Source organism: Aquarana catesbeiana, linkage group LG11, assembly GCF_042186555.1.
Source record: "Aquarana catesbeiana isolate 2022-GZ linkage group LG11, ASM4218655v1, whole genome shotgun sequence".
NCBI lineage: Eukaryota > Metazoa > Chordata > Amphibia > Anura > Ranidae > Aquarana > Aquarana catesbeiana.
In genome coordinates this window covers 234,742,833-234,759,197 of record NC_133334.1, presented here as the reverse complement: position 1 = coordinate 234,759,197, position 16,365 = coordinate 234,742,833, and the positions used below count along the sequence as shown (strand labels likewise).

Genomic DNA, 16,365 nt, shown 5'->3' with positions numbered 1-16,365 from the left:
TAACAATACACTACAACTTCTATGCTATATTATTCTTAATGAAAATAAACCTTATCATTTAATTGTAAAGAGATTTAGGGTTAGAATTTGATAGATATGTGTGAAGTAGAAAAGCTCTTTAGCATCTGACCACGCTGTTATGTTCGTTAGCCTATTAAGTGTATGCCAATTAAAAACCAAAATAAAATTTTTGTATATGTTTTTTTTTTTTTGCATTTTATATGATTAAATCACTGATTTTACTGATACTGCTCTGCTTTTGTTTCCACTATTTTTTTTTCTGTTGCAGCAGTTTCAACCAAACAGCGGTTCTTCATTTCACTACTATTAATAATAATGATGACCAAAGAGATATTAGGTAATGTTTGCAATATGCTAAAGAAAATAGTCTCTTTGTATTTCATAATATATTTAATCTGGGTTTTCCTTGACCATGCCTTGTTCTTCATTCTACTCTGCTGATTTTACTTTTAGATAAACTTGGGAAGAGTTAAGTACATCTGCCAGGTTCTTATTGCTGTCTGTGACCCTGTTGGGTAGAAATCCCACAAAATAAACCTGGGGAGGTATATCACATTCCAAAAGTGTGTCCAAAAGGAACAAAATGTTTTGGCTGGAGTTGGGCATTAATGAAAAATCGTGTTAGCAGTCTTGTTTGATAGAGATGAGCGATAGGCACTAAGTCACATGACCTTTGCTGAATGGAAGGATAGGCGTTCAGGTTGGCTGGTCCTCACCTTCAGCAGAAATCTTTTACACACATGGTCTGCATTCACTCCAGAAAAGTTAAAATGGAACTTCACTTAAAAATTGATGGATGTAATTAGTATTCACTGTCACAGGTATAATTATTAATTTTTGGGGTTGGCGCAGTTATTCACTATAATATTACATTGTTTATCCTATAAAATTGGTGGGTAATTTATGACTGCAGCAGATTTGACACATACATTTAAGGAACACATAAAAATTTAAAAAACACATTATTTATTTTTGCGCCAGTGACACAAACTTTGTACAAGTATTCAGGTTGGCTGATCCTCACCTTCAGCGGAAATCTTTTACACACATTCACTCCAGAAAAGTTAAAGTGGAACTTTACTTATAAATCAGACTTTTATCTGTATCCACTGCCTGTTCCACAATCCTTGCCTCAACTTGGGTACGTTCAGCTTGCCCATACATGGTTTGAATCTGCTGAACCATTAGAGATTTGAACCGTCTATGGCTGGCTTAACTGGGACCTGTCTAAGTAGAATACACATAGGAAGCAAACCCTGAAGGCCCCCCCCCCCCCCCCACCACCACCTCAAACAAACACACAAGAGCCAATTACCAGGTTGTAAAAAAAATCTAGAAATATGAAATACCCTGTACAGATATCACATTTTCTTGTGAGTTCTGCTACGTTTTCATGTGAACATAGGCATTAATGGGACTACCATACAGTCCATAAAAGGGGTGTCCTGGGTATTTATCTGTACCTTCTCCCATATCTCATAAATAGCCGTCCATCTTTAGTAGCACAATTTTTTTATTATGCTTGTACAAAAGTTAAAAAAAAAAACACAAAAGAAGAGACACAAAGCCGCCCTAGTGTAACTCAGCTTTAATATGGTAAAGTTCAAAACACTACAATGGTCAAACTCACATTGAATGAAGATAGATACAGCATAGGGATTCCACTGTGGCCGCACTTCCAAAACGTATGACCTTTAAAGGGGGTCCACCGGTCCCGGTAAGAGCATAATCTTATTGTCATCTGGATACACCTTCAGCCTGGATGTTTCCTTCACATTTCCCTCTTCCCCTCTCCTCTCATGCGCGTTAAGGTGGATGAAATCTGGATGTGTGACCCTTCCCCATTGGACTTGCTTGTTTTCCTTGTTTTGTTTATGAATGGACTTTATCATATAATTCTTAAGGAGTTTATGAACTCTAATCACTTTTTTTTTGATCATTTTTTGTCACATATTATTTATGATCACTGATTTATGTCACTTTATTGCAAGCACACTTATATATTCTCTCTGGATTTCACTACATTGATATTTGTGTTTTTTTGTTGCAGCTGCAGCATTCTTTGTTATAACTTTTTGCTTTTTAGCGCATTTTTTTCTTTTATAATTTATGCACTTCCAAAACCACCTCAAGATCCCAACAGGGGAGAGGGGAGCCGTGGACATTCATCCTAGCTGCCCGGATCCCGGCGACCTGAGAAAGGAGGCTATGTCTCCGAAATGCGTTGTCATGGCAACTGTGTGTTGTGCTCACTCTCTTCCCCCCTGTATCCTACTCATTTGGGTTTGTGTGTCCTCGGAGATCAGCACTGGCTGGACTTGGCACATGCGCATTATCATCTGCATGTCGAGTGTGGTGGTGGAAAACCTCAGATGTGCTGCCAGGATCTGGGCAGCTAGGTTGAACGTCCACAACTCCCCTTCCCCTGTCAGGATCTTGAGGTGGTTTTGGGAGTGCAGCCACAGTGGAATCCTTAGGCTGTATTTATCTTCACACAATGTGAGTGTGACCAAAATATAATAGTGTTTTTAACTTTACCAAATTAAAGGGGTTGTAAAGATAAAAATTTTTTCACCTTAATGCATTCTATGCATTAAGGTGAAAAAACTTTTGACAGTACCGCCGCCCCCAGCCCCCCCGTTTTACTTACCTGACGCCTCGAATCTTCGCTGCTCGTCCTCATTGCAGCTCAGCCTGGTCGCTGATTGGCTGCAGTGGATGGATTGAAAGCAGCGCAGCCATTGGCTCGCGCTGCTGTCAATCACATCCGATGACGCGGCGCGCCGGGGGGCGGGGCCGAGTGATACAGCGAGCGGCTATAGCCGCCGGCTGTATCACGGGAGTACGCCCGCAAGCACTCACCACCATGCGAGGGAGCTCGCATTAAGGTGGTAAATGCTTGCGGGGAGGAGCTGAAACAGCCGCCGAGGGACCCCAGAAGACCAGGTTCGGGGCCACTCTGTGCAGAACGAGCTGCACAGTGAAGGTAAGTATGATATGTTTGTTATTTTAAATAAAAAAAAAAATTACCTTTACAACCCCTTTAACCACTTATGCCCCGGAAGATTTTCCCCCTAATGACCAGGCCATTTTTTGCGATACGGCACTGCGTCGCTTTAACTGACAATTGTGCGGTCTTGCGACACTGGACGTCCTTTTTTTCCCCACAAATAGAGCTTTCTTTTAGTGGTATTTGATCACCTCTGCAGTTTTTATTTTTTGCGATATAAACAAAAAAAGAGTGACAATTTTGAAAACAAAACTAATGTTTTATACTTTTTGCTATAATAACTTTCCCCCCCCAAAAAATGTAAAAAAAAGAAATTTCTTCATCAGTTTAGGCCGATATATATTCTTCTACATATTTTTGGTAAAAAAAAATCGCAATAAGCGTGTATTGATTGGTTTGCGCAAAAGTTATAACGTCTACAAATTAGGGAATAGATTTATGGCATTTTTATTTTTTTTATTTTTTTTTACCAGTAATGGCGGCGATCTGCGATTTTTAGCGGGACTGCGACATTGCGGCGGACAGATCGGACACTTTTGACACTTTTTTGGGACCATTGACATTTATACAGCGATCAGTGCTATAAAAATGCATTGATTACTGTGAAAATGTCACTGGTGGGGAAGGGGTTAACACTAGGTGGCGATCAAGGGGTTAAATGTCTTCTCTCATGTGTGTTTCTAACTGTGGGGGGATAGGACTGACTAGAGGAGGAGACGGATCACTGTTCATAATTGGAAGGAACAGCAGATCTGTCTCTCCTCTCCCGTCAGAACGGGGATGTGTGTGTTTACATACACACATTCCCGTTCTGACTCTCGTGACCGTGATCGCGGGTGGCTGGCGGACATTGCGGCCTCTGGCCACATGCATCGTTCCCCTGCCGTGCATCGGCGCGCGTGCGCCTGCTATCGCCCTTGAAGGTGCCAACGCACACCTACGGCGATTTGCGGGAACGAGCCGACCTGCAGTATAATGACGGCGGCTGGTCAGCAAGTGGTTAAAGCCGAGTTATACTAGTTTTTCTTTTGTGTGTATTTTTTGTAAAAGTTATTTGTGATTGTTATCTAATTACAAGACCCTCAAAGAGCTGTGAGCATCTGTATGGTTTCCCCCCCCCACCCCCCTACCCTTTTTAGAGTTTCCAGCTGTGGAATTATATCCACAATGCTAAAGGATGATTGAAGTGACTTAACTTAATTTTGTGGCTAGCACCCCAGCTCACTCTGACATGTTTTTATAGTTAGGTATCGAAAAACAATCTAATTCTGTCATTACGGAAAACCAGACCATCTCTTCCCTGGTGCAGCAATTCAAGCAATGCTCTTAAAGGATAAGTTCACTTTTTAGAACATGTTATGTTATACCCGTATTTAGGGTGTAACATGTTTTAGTTCTCTACTCTCTCCCCCTCAGTACCCCTCATCAGTTTGACAGTGGGCGGGAGTTCAGCAATATTTAAACAAAGAAAATACAAGTCCCATCTGCCACTGCAGCAGGTGGACTTGTACTTTAAAGAACTGGGAGCACACTGATCAACATGCTCATAGTTCATTCACACTGCCTACAGCTCTGAAAATGACAGCCCGTACAGAGGTATGGGCAACATAGCTGTGGGCAGTGTGTGCAGGAGCCTGTCATTACACCCACAAGCTGCTGATTGCGGGTGTAATACTTTGCAGGCTCTTGTTTTAAAATATAACAAATGCACATTTTTTTTTACCTGCAAAATATTTGCATTCGATATTCTTAATGGTGACCTTAGCCTTTAACTTGATGGTGAAGTCAAGATCATGTTTCATCCTCCCTTAAGCCTTCAGCCTCCCTTGTTCTCATGAAGCTATTATTGGACAGAAATTACTTGGATTCTATCTTACTTAATTACTATACATGAAATCTCCATTGTAACTTCTAGCAATGTGTTTTCACATCCCAACTGACACGCCCCAGATTGCAACACCCTGTGCAGAAAGGACGGGACTTTCCAACTGTATTGCCCTATACAAACCCATAATTAGATTATCTTTGCAATGACATTTCTGCACATAAACATCGGTAGTATTATTTTCAATGTCAGGTTCCCTTCCAATTCTGACATGTTTATTTAGGTAGTCCCATTTCATACTTTAGTTATTATCTTTATTTAGGATCAACGGCTTCAAATTTAATCAGAAACACCTTGAAAAACTGTGCAAAATCCTCCAGCAGTGCAGCCAACTAACAACTTTGGAGTAAGTCTATTCATCCTCATCACATTTCGTTGCTTGTTCTGCTGCATGCACTGTGTATATTTTATTTAAGACCCTATCAATTTTATTGTTCAGTTTGTCTGAGAATCATTTGGAAAATGTGGGAATCAGCCAGTTGACCCAGGCCCTTCCTCACCTAAAATCACTACACACAGCCAAGTAAGTTCATCAAAGACATGCTCCTTCTCCTTGCCTTTAAAGTGTATCTCTCTCTCCTATCTAATGAAGAAAGACATCTTGTCGTTTTGCTCATTTAGTCTAGGGGTGCACAGATAAGAAGAAATATTTACTTTATTCCTGGCTTTATCAGACTCCTTCGATCTGTGCACCCGGTCCCCCACAGCCTCCTCTCTAAGAACGCATCTGTGTAGCGCAAAATCCTCAATAAAATGATTTTATTAAATGTCTTGTACTCACAAAAGCACTTGAGGTCTTCCTGTCACAAGATGGTGATATTGGAGGAAAATTTCTCGTTCATGGTCTGCAAAAATAGGAATGAACTGAAAGAGGGCTCTCCTGTGACAGGACAACATTATTATAATACAGGATTTATATAGCGCCAACAGTTTGCGCAGCATTTTACAATATAGAGGGAGACAGTACAGTTATAATATAATAAAACACAAGAGGGTTAAGAGGGCCCTGCTCGTAAGAGCTTACAATCCATTAGGGACAGCATTAAAGTGTACGTTACCCTACCATTTCATATTGCTGATATGTCTGTCTTACCATTATTATTGTTATTATTATTATTATTATTATTATTATTATTATTATTATTAAGGTACTTATATAGAGCCATCAATTTATGCAGCGCTTTACATATACATTGTACATTCACATCGGTCCCTACCCTCAAGGAGCTTACAATCTAAGGTCCCTAACTCACATTCATATACTATGGCCAGTTTTAGACAGAAGCCAATTAACCTACCAGCATTACCATGTACTTGTATGGAAAATTATCCTGTTCTCGGTGCATTGCTTCCATGGTGTGAAATACCTTGTGATTCTGCCAGTCCCCCCACTTTCCTATTTCACCACCCCACCAGGACATGGAGGCACATCCCAGCATGGTCAGTTTGATTCTCTACCTTTTACTTGGGAGCACAGCCTGTCTGTAATCCATTGGACACACTTGTGCTGACTTGTGATCAAACATATAGGGGCGATTTGCTAAAGGAAAATAGGCTGTTCACTTTGCAAAGATTACCCAGTTATATGCAAGGAATATGATAAAAGGTATTTTTGTTTACACATGATTGGGAGATGTAATTGAGCAGAGTTTCATCTCATTTATTAGGCTAATGCCGTGTACACACGAGCGGACTTTCGACGGACTGAACTGCGAAGGACTTTTTGACGGACTTTCGACGGAGTTCCGACGCAACGGACTTGCCTACACACGATCACACCAAAGTCTCACTGATTCGAACATGATGACGTACGACCGGACTAGAATAAGGAAGTTCATAGCCAGTAGCCAATAGCTGCCCTTGCGTCGTTGTTTGTCCGTCGGACTAGCATACAGATGAATGGATTTTTCGACCGGACTCGAGTCTGTCGGAAAGATTTGAAACACGTTCTATTTCTAAAGTCCGTCTGATTTTTCGACAGCAAAGGTCCGATGAAGCCCACACACGGTCTAATTGTCTGGGGGATTCGTTCCGTCGGACCTTTGCTGGCGAAAAGTCCGCTCGTGTGTACACGGCATAAGGGAAAATGCCCTTTCAAACTGAACAGTCCCTTTTGCCTTTAGTAAATCAAACCCATAGTGTAAAGGCCTAGTCTTTATTAAACTAGTTATTTGCTTAGCAGCTTGCATATTCCACCCTTGTTCTCTTGTCTGTAAAGAATATATACAATGGTAATAGCTAAGATGGTGGGGGAACCAGAAGATCAGCTACCTAAAGTTACTTTGGATTCTTCATGGGACACATAGGTCAACACTGTAAGGAAATTTGTGTGTTGTATACCCCATCAATATTATCTTTATCTTTTACAGTCTGAGCGGGAATAACATCTCTCTGGGTGGAATTCTGTCTCTAATTAAGGTTTTGTCTTCTTTGGAGAATCTGACTGATGTAGGCATCAGGCAAGTGTTGGGTCTCATTAGTTATACCAGAATTTTTTTAATGCCCTGTTCTTAAAGCTAACCAGATGTCACCTTCTTTGCAGCTTTGGAAATCCCCAGAAAGTGATGTTAGTATTCCAGGAAAGCAAAAGGTACTAAATAAAATTATACAACATACAAGGCTCGAATCACAAAGCCTTTACATTAGGACAAGGCTCTCTAACTTAGCCATATGACTGTAGTTTTTAAATCTCATTGGACTCTACTCCTGTCATGCATGAACATTTTCCTTTTAGGGCCTGTAAAAATGGGTTTTGGTTCACTTCAAACAACTTTTGCATTCTCATAAATTCTTGAGAATGGCAAACTTGCTTGACGCATAGCAAAGTATGTCAAATGCAGGTTAGAAAGAAGGTCAATCACATTTAAAATGCAATTAATCTTAAATTACATCAGAAGCATCTCAGACTGATGCCTGGTATGCTTTTTAAATACCTACAGATACTGTTTTTTGTCTTTTGTATAGACTTGAGAAAGTGAAAGTTCACATTGTGTGCCCGGAGCCGATGCGAGTACCCGGCGGGCGCGATGGCTGCCGGGCACCCGCGATCGCTCCTGACAGAGCAAGAACCAGGATCTGTGTGTGTAAACACACAGATCCCGGTTCTCTCAGGGGAAAGGAGACAGATCTTGTGTTCATACTATGTATGAACACCGATCTCTCTCTCCTCCTAGACAGTCCCATTCCCCCTACAGTTAGAACACACCTAGGGAACACAGTTAACCCCTTGATCGCCCCCTAGTGTTAACCTCTTCCCCACCAGTGACATTTATACAGTAATCAGTGCATTTTTATAGCACTGATCGCTGTATACTTGTCAATGGTCCCAAAAATGTGGCAAAAGTGTTCAATTTGTCCGCTGTCCCGAAAAAAATTGCAGAGCGCCGCCATTGCTAGTAAAAAAAAAATAATAATAATAAAAATGAAATGAATCTATCCCCTATTTTGTAGACGCTCTAACTTTTGCGCAAACCAATCAATATATGTTTATTGCGATTTTTTTTACCAAAAATATGTAGAAGAATACATATCGGCCTAAACTGAGGAAAAAAATAGTTTTTTTGAAAAAAAAGTGGAATATTTATTATAGCAAAAAGTAAAAGATATTGGGGGTTATTTACTAAAGGCAAATTCACTTTGCATTACAAGTGCAAACTACAAGTGCAAAGTGCACTTGAAATTGCACTGAAAGTGCACTTGGAAGTGCAGTCACTGTAGATCCGAGGGGGACATGCAAGGAAAATAAAAAACAGCATTTTAGCTTGCACGTGATTGGATAATAAAATCAGCAGAGCTTCCCCTCCTTTCAGATCTACCCCTCAGATTTACAGAGACTGCACTTCCAAGTGCACTTTCAGTGCAATTTCAAGTGCACTTTCCACTTGTAGTGGAAAGTGGATTTGCCTTTCGTAAATAACCTCCATTGTGTTTTTTTCAAAATTGTCGCTCTTCTTTTGTTTATAGCGCAGAAAATAAAAACCGCAGAGGTGTTCAAATACCACCAAAAGAAAGCTCTATTTGTGGGAGAAAAAGGATGTCAATTTTGTTTGGGTAAAGCGTCGCACAACCGCGCAATTGCCAGTTAAAGCAACGCAGTGCCATATTGCAAAAAATGGCCTGGTCTTCTGGGGCTGAAGTAATTAGTAGTAAAAACAGTGCTGCGCTCAAACACAACAATAAATAAAATCAAGAAAAACTATGTCACATAACATAAATATATCAAGTGAAGAATCCAAGGGAATAAATGGTTACTGTCCCTTTAAATGGCATGGGACAATAATGTGTGAATGGTATATGTGCAATTCAAAAGCAAAACAAATAAATAATATCTGTCCCTAGCGGGACAGATAGTAGAGGGAAGCATTACTGTGTAAGTAATATATAATTCAGTTCATCTATATATCGCATGACCAGTCCGTGAAAACAAAAAAATAAATAAGCGTAAATTTAAGACCTATAAAAATGTGGATGTGTCTGCTTTAAACATATATATCCATATAAGTTCTAGTCCACTTTTGCACTTCCCCACAGTGATAACCACCACCTACACACTGCACTCACCAGAAGATGTGGCTCCTTAACCATTTCAGGTCCAGACACTTTCACCCCCTTCCAGTCCAGGCCAATTTTCAGCTTTCAGCACTGTCGCACTTTGAATGACAATTGCGCGGTCATGCAAAACTGTACCCATATGACATTTTTTTTTTTTTTTTTTTTTCACACAAATAGAGCTTTCTTTTGGTGGTATTTAATCACCACTGGGTTTTTTTATTTTTTGCTATATAAACAGAAGAAGACTGAAAATTTTGAAAAAACTTTTTTTTTGCTTAGTTTTTGTTAAAAAACTTTGCAAAAAAAATTTCTTTCTTCATAAATTTAGGCCAAAATGTATTCTGGTAAATTTTTGGGTAAAAAATAACCAACAACAGTGTATTATTTAGTCTTTGTGAAAGTTATAGAGTTTACAAACTCAGGGATATATATATATATATATATATATATATATATATATATATATATATATATGTGTGTGTGTATATATATATATATATATATATATATATATATATATAAGAAAATTGATAAGTTGGTATGAGGTATGGCTGTGATCAGGACGCTGGTATGATGGTGATCAGGATACTGGTATGGGGTATGGCGCTGATCAGGATGCTGGTATGGAGTATGGTGGTGATTAGGACGCTGGTATGGCCTATGGAGTGATCAGGATGCTGGTATGGCATATGGCAACGATTAGGAGGCTGGTATGGCATAGGGGATGATCAGAATGCTAGCATGGGGTAAAGCGGTAATCAGGATGCTTGTACGGCATATGGGGTAATCAGAATGCTGATATGAGGTATGGCTGTGATCAGGATGCTTATATGGGGTATGGTGGTGATCAGGGTGCTAATATGATGTATGACGGTGATCTGGGCACTGGTATGGTGTATGCCGGTGACCAGGGCACTTGTATGCTTGTATGGCATATAGCAGTAATAAGGGCGCTGATGTGGCATATGGTGGTGATCAGGATGCTGGCATAGCAAATAGTGGTGATTATGGTACTGGTATGGGGTATGGTGGTGATCAGAAGGTTGGTATAGTGGTGATCTGGACATTGGTATGATGATTTTTTTGTGAGCACTAGGACAGGTGACAGGGCTTTTTATTACATTCTGGGGGGCAGTGATCAGGGACACTGGGACAGGCTGGCACTGCCGTTTATGAGTGCACGTGCAGCCTGACAGGCTGCTGTACACTCACAGGCAGCAGCATCGGTTCTCTCTGCTCTCACAGTGAGAGCAGAGAGAACCAATCTTTACATTAAGTTTCTGTTGTTTACTATGTGATTGCTGTGAATGGACACAGCAATCATATGGTAAAACAACTTCCTATCACCCGAACACAGCAGTAATGTGATCCGCTGTCCCCGCGTGACATACCGACCGCCAGCCTCCTGGGTGCACACTTTGTGAGCTGTGCAGGAGCTGCCGATGTGAGGTGACGTACGGGTATGTAAACCCACATTCAGTGCTCCTTCTTGTCCGCTGTTTATAGGCAATGGGCGGACAGGAAGTAGTTAAATTATAGGCAGCATATAGGCATTTTGATATTTTCCCAAGAAGGATGGATCACAGCATCTTGTTCTTAGGAGCGGTCACTTTAAGGATAGTAACCCTCTGGTGCTGGTATCAGTAAGACCATCACTTTCCAGGGTAAGCAGATATTTAGTGCAGCTGTGTAAAAGAAGTGCTCACCAACGCAGCCAAAAATGTTCATAAAGTGTAGTATTTATCTTAAAAACTGGGTTCAACAAGCCAATATAAGAAGCAAGTATCAAAAACTCACAAATATGGCACCACATGCAAAGCCATGTGGCAGCAAGACTTCAGCACTCTTTAGCGCCACCCAACTTGTTTCGCCCTCTAGCACATCCTCAGGAGTAAAAAAAAAACCCTCTGTGGATGCGATAGAGCATGAAACACGTTGGGATTGTAGACCATACCCAGCACAAAGGAATATCAGATGCTCTGTGTGGGATGACATCACGTGTCTAAACCCTGCCCCTGGAAAATGATCCTTATTGGTTTGTGATATATTGTATTAGGTGTTGTCTGGAGGCACCATTAAAGCGGGGTTCCCATTTAAAAAAAAAAAATTAAAAGTCAGTAGCTACAAATACTGCAGCTGCTGACTTTTAATCGGACACTTACCTGTCCCAGGGTCCAGCGATGCGGGGGATCGAAGCCCCACTCATCCCTCCCTCTGCTCTGCGGCGCTGGCATTTTAACTGTGGGCGCCCGGCTGTGGCTTCACAGCCGGGTACCCACGGCGCATGCGCGAACCACGCCGCACTGGCCCTGCAATCATCTGGGACCGGTCACAGGACGATCTCCCTTCCTGCGCCGAGGGAAGTGACGTCAGGAGCCCAGGCACGGAAGGAGGCAGACTACGAGGGACCCCTAGCAACAGGCATTTAGAGGTGAGTAAAAAAAAAAAAATTCTCCAAAGGTTTTTTTTTACATTTTTTTTAAACACATTACTAATTTTTTTTTTTTTTGGGTTGGAACTCCACTTTAATAATATGTTGATGACCCCTGTCCACATATCAAGTAATGGCTTTCCTGTGTTTAGTAATCACAGGTAAAGTTGTTCAACTGAAATAATAATGCTATATCAGTTAAATCAAAATTTCAGTACACTCCAAAGCTGGTCTTTCATCCCTACTCTTCCTCTTCATCACTCTGTTTGTAAATAAACACAGTATTAGAAGTAACTTTGCCTGTCCGAGACATATAGAGTGATAGTAATAGGATCTGGATAGAAACTTGTTTATTATGGAAAATTATTACTTTGGCTAGATACAATAGGTCAGTTCATGGGCCCCTCACTGGGAGAAAACAGTGATTATTGTTAACGCCTATAGCAGCCGCTAGGGATAATCGCTAGAGAATGCAGCAAGCTGGTTGTACCCAAGTTTGTTTTAATGATCAACTTGGTAAACTCTGCCTGCCCACTAATGGTTCAAATGTCGGTCAGTTCCTGCTATACCAGCCAAGATTCGAACCGTGTATGGCCGGCCTAAGGGTGGGGTACAGTTTAGACCTGAATCTGTAGGGTGTCCACACAGTCCTGATCTGATGTGGTAAAACTGTACAGAGTAGGCCATGATTGCATTGGTAATATTGGTGGTAAGAACTGTAGAACTGGTGTATCAAGTCTCAGCCTAGATGAGCCCACGTTACCTCAGCTCAGGCTATAAAGCCACTGCTCAGCCTCTGGCTGCTGTTACTGCATGAGAGGAGGCGGTATTGTTCCTCTGACACTGTACGGGATGGGCAGCCTATTTAAAAAGAAACAAAATTATATAAAGATTTAGAATGTCTTTGCAGTTATACAGAAGTGCAAAAAGAGGAATTGTGTAATTGTGCTTTGTGTATTTTGCAGGGAAGCATCTTTCTTATCTCAAGGAGAAAAGAGACCCTTAAAATCATTCAGGTAAATATTAACAGTAGAAATAGTTAGCAAGACATTTGTGGAAACCGCTAATGCAGTTTTCTATACTTCTTTTTAGGAACATGTGTAACTGTAAGGTTCATGTCAGTAGAACCATACATTAATTTGCCTACAATTGTGTTACGGAATGCTAACCAGACAGGTTAGGTGGGCTGAAGGGAGCCAAGGAGTCTCATTGTCATTATAAATCCAAAGAATAAGGCATTTATTACCCATTATAGAATAGTGGGCCAACCTCACCATTTTGTATATGCAAAATTAGAAACATAGTTAGGCCCCTTTCACACTGGGGCGGTGGGAGCTTCGGCGGTAAAACAGCGCTATTTTTAGCGCTGTTTTACCGTCGTTTTTGCGGCTGTATTCAGCCGCTAGCGGTGCGGTTTTAACCCCCGCTGGCAGCCGAAAAAGGGTTAAACCCGCTCGTACAGCGCGGCTATAGCCGTGGTATTACCGCGGTATAGCCGCGCTGTCCCATTGATTTCAATGGGCAGGAGCGGTTTAGGAGCGGTGAACACACCGATCCAAAGATGCGGCTCGCAGGACTTTTTTTACCGTCCTGCCAGCGCACCGCTTCAGTGTGAAAGCCCTCGGGGCTTTCACACTGAACAAACAGCGGAGGCTGTTTAGGGGCGGTTTGCAGGCGGTATTTTTAGCGCAATAACGCCTGCAAACCGCCCCAGTGTGAAAGGGGCCTTACATAGTAGGTGAGGTCGAAAAAAGACACAAGTCCATCAAGTCCAACCTATAACATAGAAGGGTAATAGTAGAAAAAAGACCAAGTGGTCCATCAAAGCCCCTTTTTTTATTTTGTATACTTATAATTCATCTATTTCTTTTTTTTTTAACTTTTGAGTACAGATCTATGTTTGTCCCACACATTTTTAAATCCGCTTACTGTTGACCAACTCGCTACCTCTGCTGGAAGTCTTTTCAAAGCATCAACTACTCTTTCAGAAAAATAAAACTTTCTAAGATTAGATTTGAACTTTCCTCCTGCTAGCTTGAGATTGTGTTCATGATCTTAGCTTTGTATTGAAAGTACTGCCCTATGAACCTTAGTCACACCCTAAAGCAGTGGTCATCAACCCTGTCCTCAGGGCCCACTAACAGGCCAGGTTTGCAAGATAACTGAAATACATCACAGGTGATCTCATTTGCTGCTCAGTGATTGCAGTATTCTAGTCTGCATCTCCCCAAGTTAATAAATAAAACCTGGCCTGTTAGTGGGCCCTGAGGACAGGGTTGATGACCACTGCTCTAAAGTATTTAAAGGTTTCATTTTTTTCCCTCAAGATTGTACACATTAAAAGATGTATGGGATTTTTTTGTTCAATCATACTTACCTAGGTGGATGCAGCATTGGTCTGATGCTGCATTTGTCCCCCACTGGCTCTAACACCAAGAACCGAGCGATCAAACACCGCCGATCGCTCTGTTCTCAGGGCTCCCTGAGCAGAGAGCTGGTAACTTTCAGTCACTGCTCTCTGCTCTGCCCCCCACCCACGCTTGGAGGAGAGCGGCTTGCTGAGAGGCTGAGCCGGGTGCCGACACAGGCATGTGGGCGGATCCTTCCTGAGCCTGGACCCGCTCTGTGTGACGTCAGCCAAAGATAATCATTTATAAATGTTGCTTGCTCTAATTCTTATTTCTCATAGTATGGTTTTTACAAGTGAAATAAGCATTGTTTATTGTTGAATGTGGGCTGTAATGCGCAATTGCTGGTGTTTTCCTATAGAAATGATTGTGTTTGCAGATAGGATACAGCAAGACGAATTGATGAAGAGTAGTATACTTCAGTTTATATTGATGTTTTTTCTGCCTTATCTGCATTTCATTTCACTGCAGTCTTACAGAGTACCGCATGAATTCTTCAAAACTGCAGAGGATCCTACGACTTCTGATACAATGTCCTGATCTCACACAGATAAAGTAAGAAGAAGGTTCCTCTTTTCAATTTAATTTTTACTGTATATGCTGGGGCAGATTTACTAAAGTGACACTTCCAAAAATGTGTTGTTGAAGTCTGCTCAAATAACCACAAAGAATGATTTTTTTTTCATCAGAGTAGTAATGTCTAGAACCCCTGGTAGTGTTTTTTATAGTCTGTGTCCCTGTTGCAGATTTGCACCAGTAAGTCAAATTCACACAAATTGTTAATAATATGGACTTTTAAGGTGCCCCAGAAAGTTAACGACTTGGATCACAGTCAGTGGCGTCTCCAGCTTTCAAATTTAGGGGGGGCACATGGGGGGACAGGGACAAAAGTAGGGGGGCAACTATAAAATGCACATATATATATATATATATATATATATATATATATATATATATATATATATATATATATATATATATATATATATATATCCTGGGGCCCTTTACTACGACCCCACAACGGGCCCTTTCACATGTTCTGCAGTGAGCTCCCTTCCTACTGTATTGGGGTCCCCCAGGGTGGCAGAAAACAAGAGATATATGTCACCAGCATATCAAGAAAATAAAAGGATCCAAAGCAGTGGGAGAACTATCAGGGTTGCAAAGGTTGTCTTGCCTCTGGGCCCTGATGTTCTGCCACTGTGGGGTTCCCCAGCCTCCTCTTGCTGTCCTGCCCCTGCTATTGACTGCTCTGGTCTGGCATCTCTTGGAATTTACAGGCTGGTTCTCCTGTCCTAAGGACAGGAGAAATCAGTCTGTTTTTTCAGTAACTGAGAGTCCTGGTGGAGTCCTTCCTGCAACTCGCTCTTCTCCCTGCCAATGAGGATGCAGGTGAAGGAGCAGATCAGGCGGCCGTGGTTGTGTGAACGCTCGCATTATGCAGTGTCAGCGAGCAGGGGAGGGGGGAGGAATCACCCGCAGGAGCTGACGGGGGACTCTCTCCCTCTTAGACATTGATTTTTTGTAAAAAAAAAAAAAAATTTTTTTTTTTCTGGGGGGGGGCACATGGTGGGGCACAGCATAATGTTGGGGGGGGGGGTCAGGGCCCCCTCTGGCCCCCCCCCCCTAGGGTCGCCATTGATCACAGTTAAAATATGGGGAATACACACCCCTATAATTTTTTTTATTGGTACAGTATAAAAGAAAATACATATAGCATTGTTGAAAAGGCATAAAAACTCCTTGGAGAATTAAACTCCACAGATTATTCCTCTCCGCTGAACATAGAACTAACCAATAATACTACAGTTTATCATACAATCTACACACACAACATGGCATGTCCCCTTATAATAAACTAACTTGTTTGACTAAAGATTCCTCTACGCACTTCGTAAGATCAATAGCCTGGATCCTCAGAAGGGCAAGCAGACAGGTCATATGCCATGCTAAGTTATCTAGAGAAAAAAACAAAACAAAATACTAAAAAAAAGACTGAGATGTTCTATAGATTGTGTATAACTTGTAATCACTTAAATGGTATGCTTGCAGAACACCT

General features: G+C 41.4%; 1 protein-coding gene across 3 annotated transcripts in view; it reads left to right on the top strand.

Annotated features, from left to right (window-relative positions):
* Positions 1-16,365, top strand: part of NLRC5 (NLR family CARD domain containing 5) — a 264,118-nt gene that overhangs the window by 141,400 nt on the left and 106,353 nt on the right. For 2 of the 3 annotated variants that reach the window (XM_073605525.1, XM_073605526.1), the window contains exons 15-21: positions 290-358; positions 5,179-5,262; positions 5,356-5,439; positions 7,286-7,375; positions 7,459-7,506; positions 12,864-12,914; positions 14,778-14,861. In XM_073605525.1, coding sequence (XP_073461626.1) covers positions 290-358; positions 5,179-5,262; positions 5,356-5,439; positions 7,286-7,375; positions 7,459-7,506; positions 12,864-12,914; positions 14,778-14,861 — 510 coding nt within the window. The remainder of the gene's footprint in view (positions 1-289; positions 359-5,178; positions 5,263-5,355; positions 5,440-7,285; positions 7,376-7,458; positions 7,507-12,863; positions 12,915-14,777; positions 14,862-16,365) is intronic. The other variant, XM_073605527.1, reaches the window with a different exon arrangement.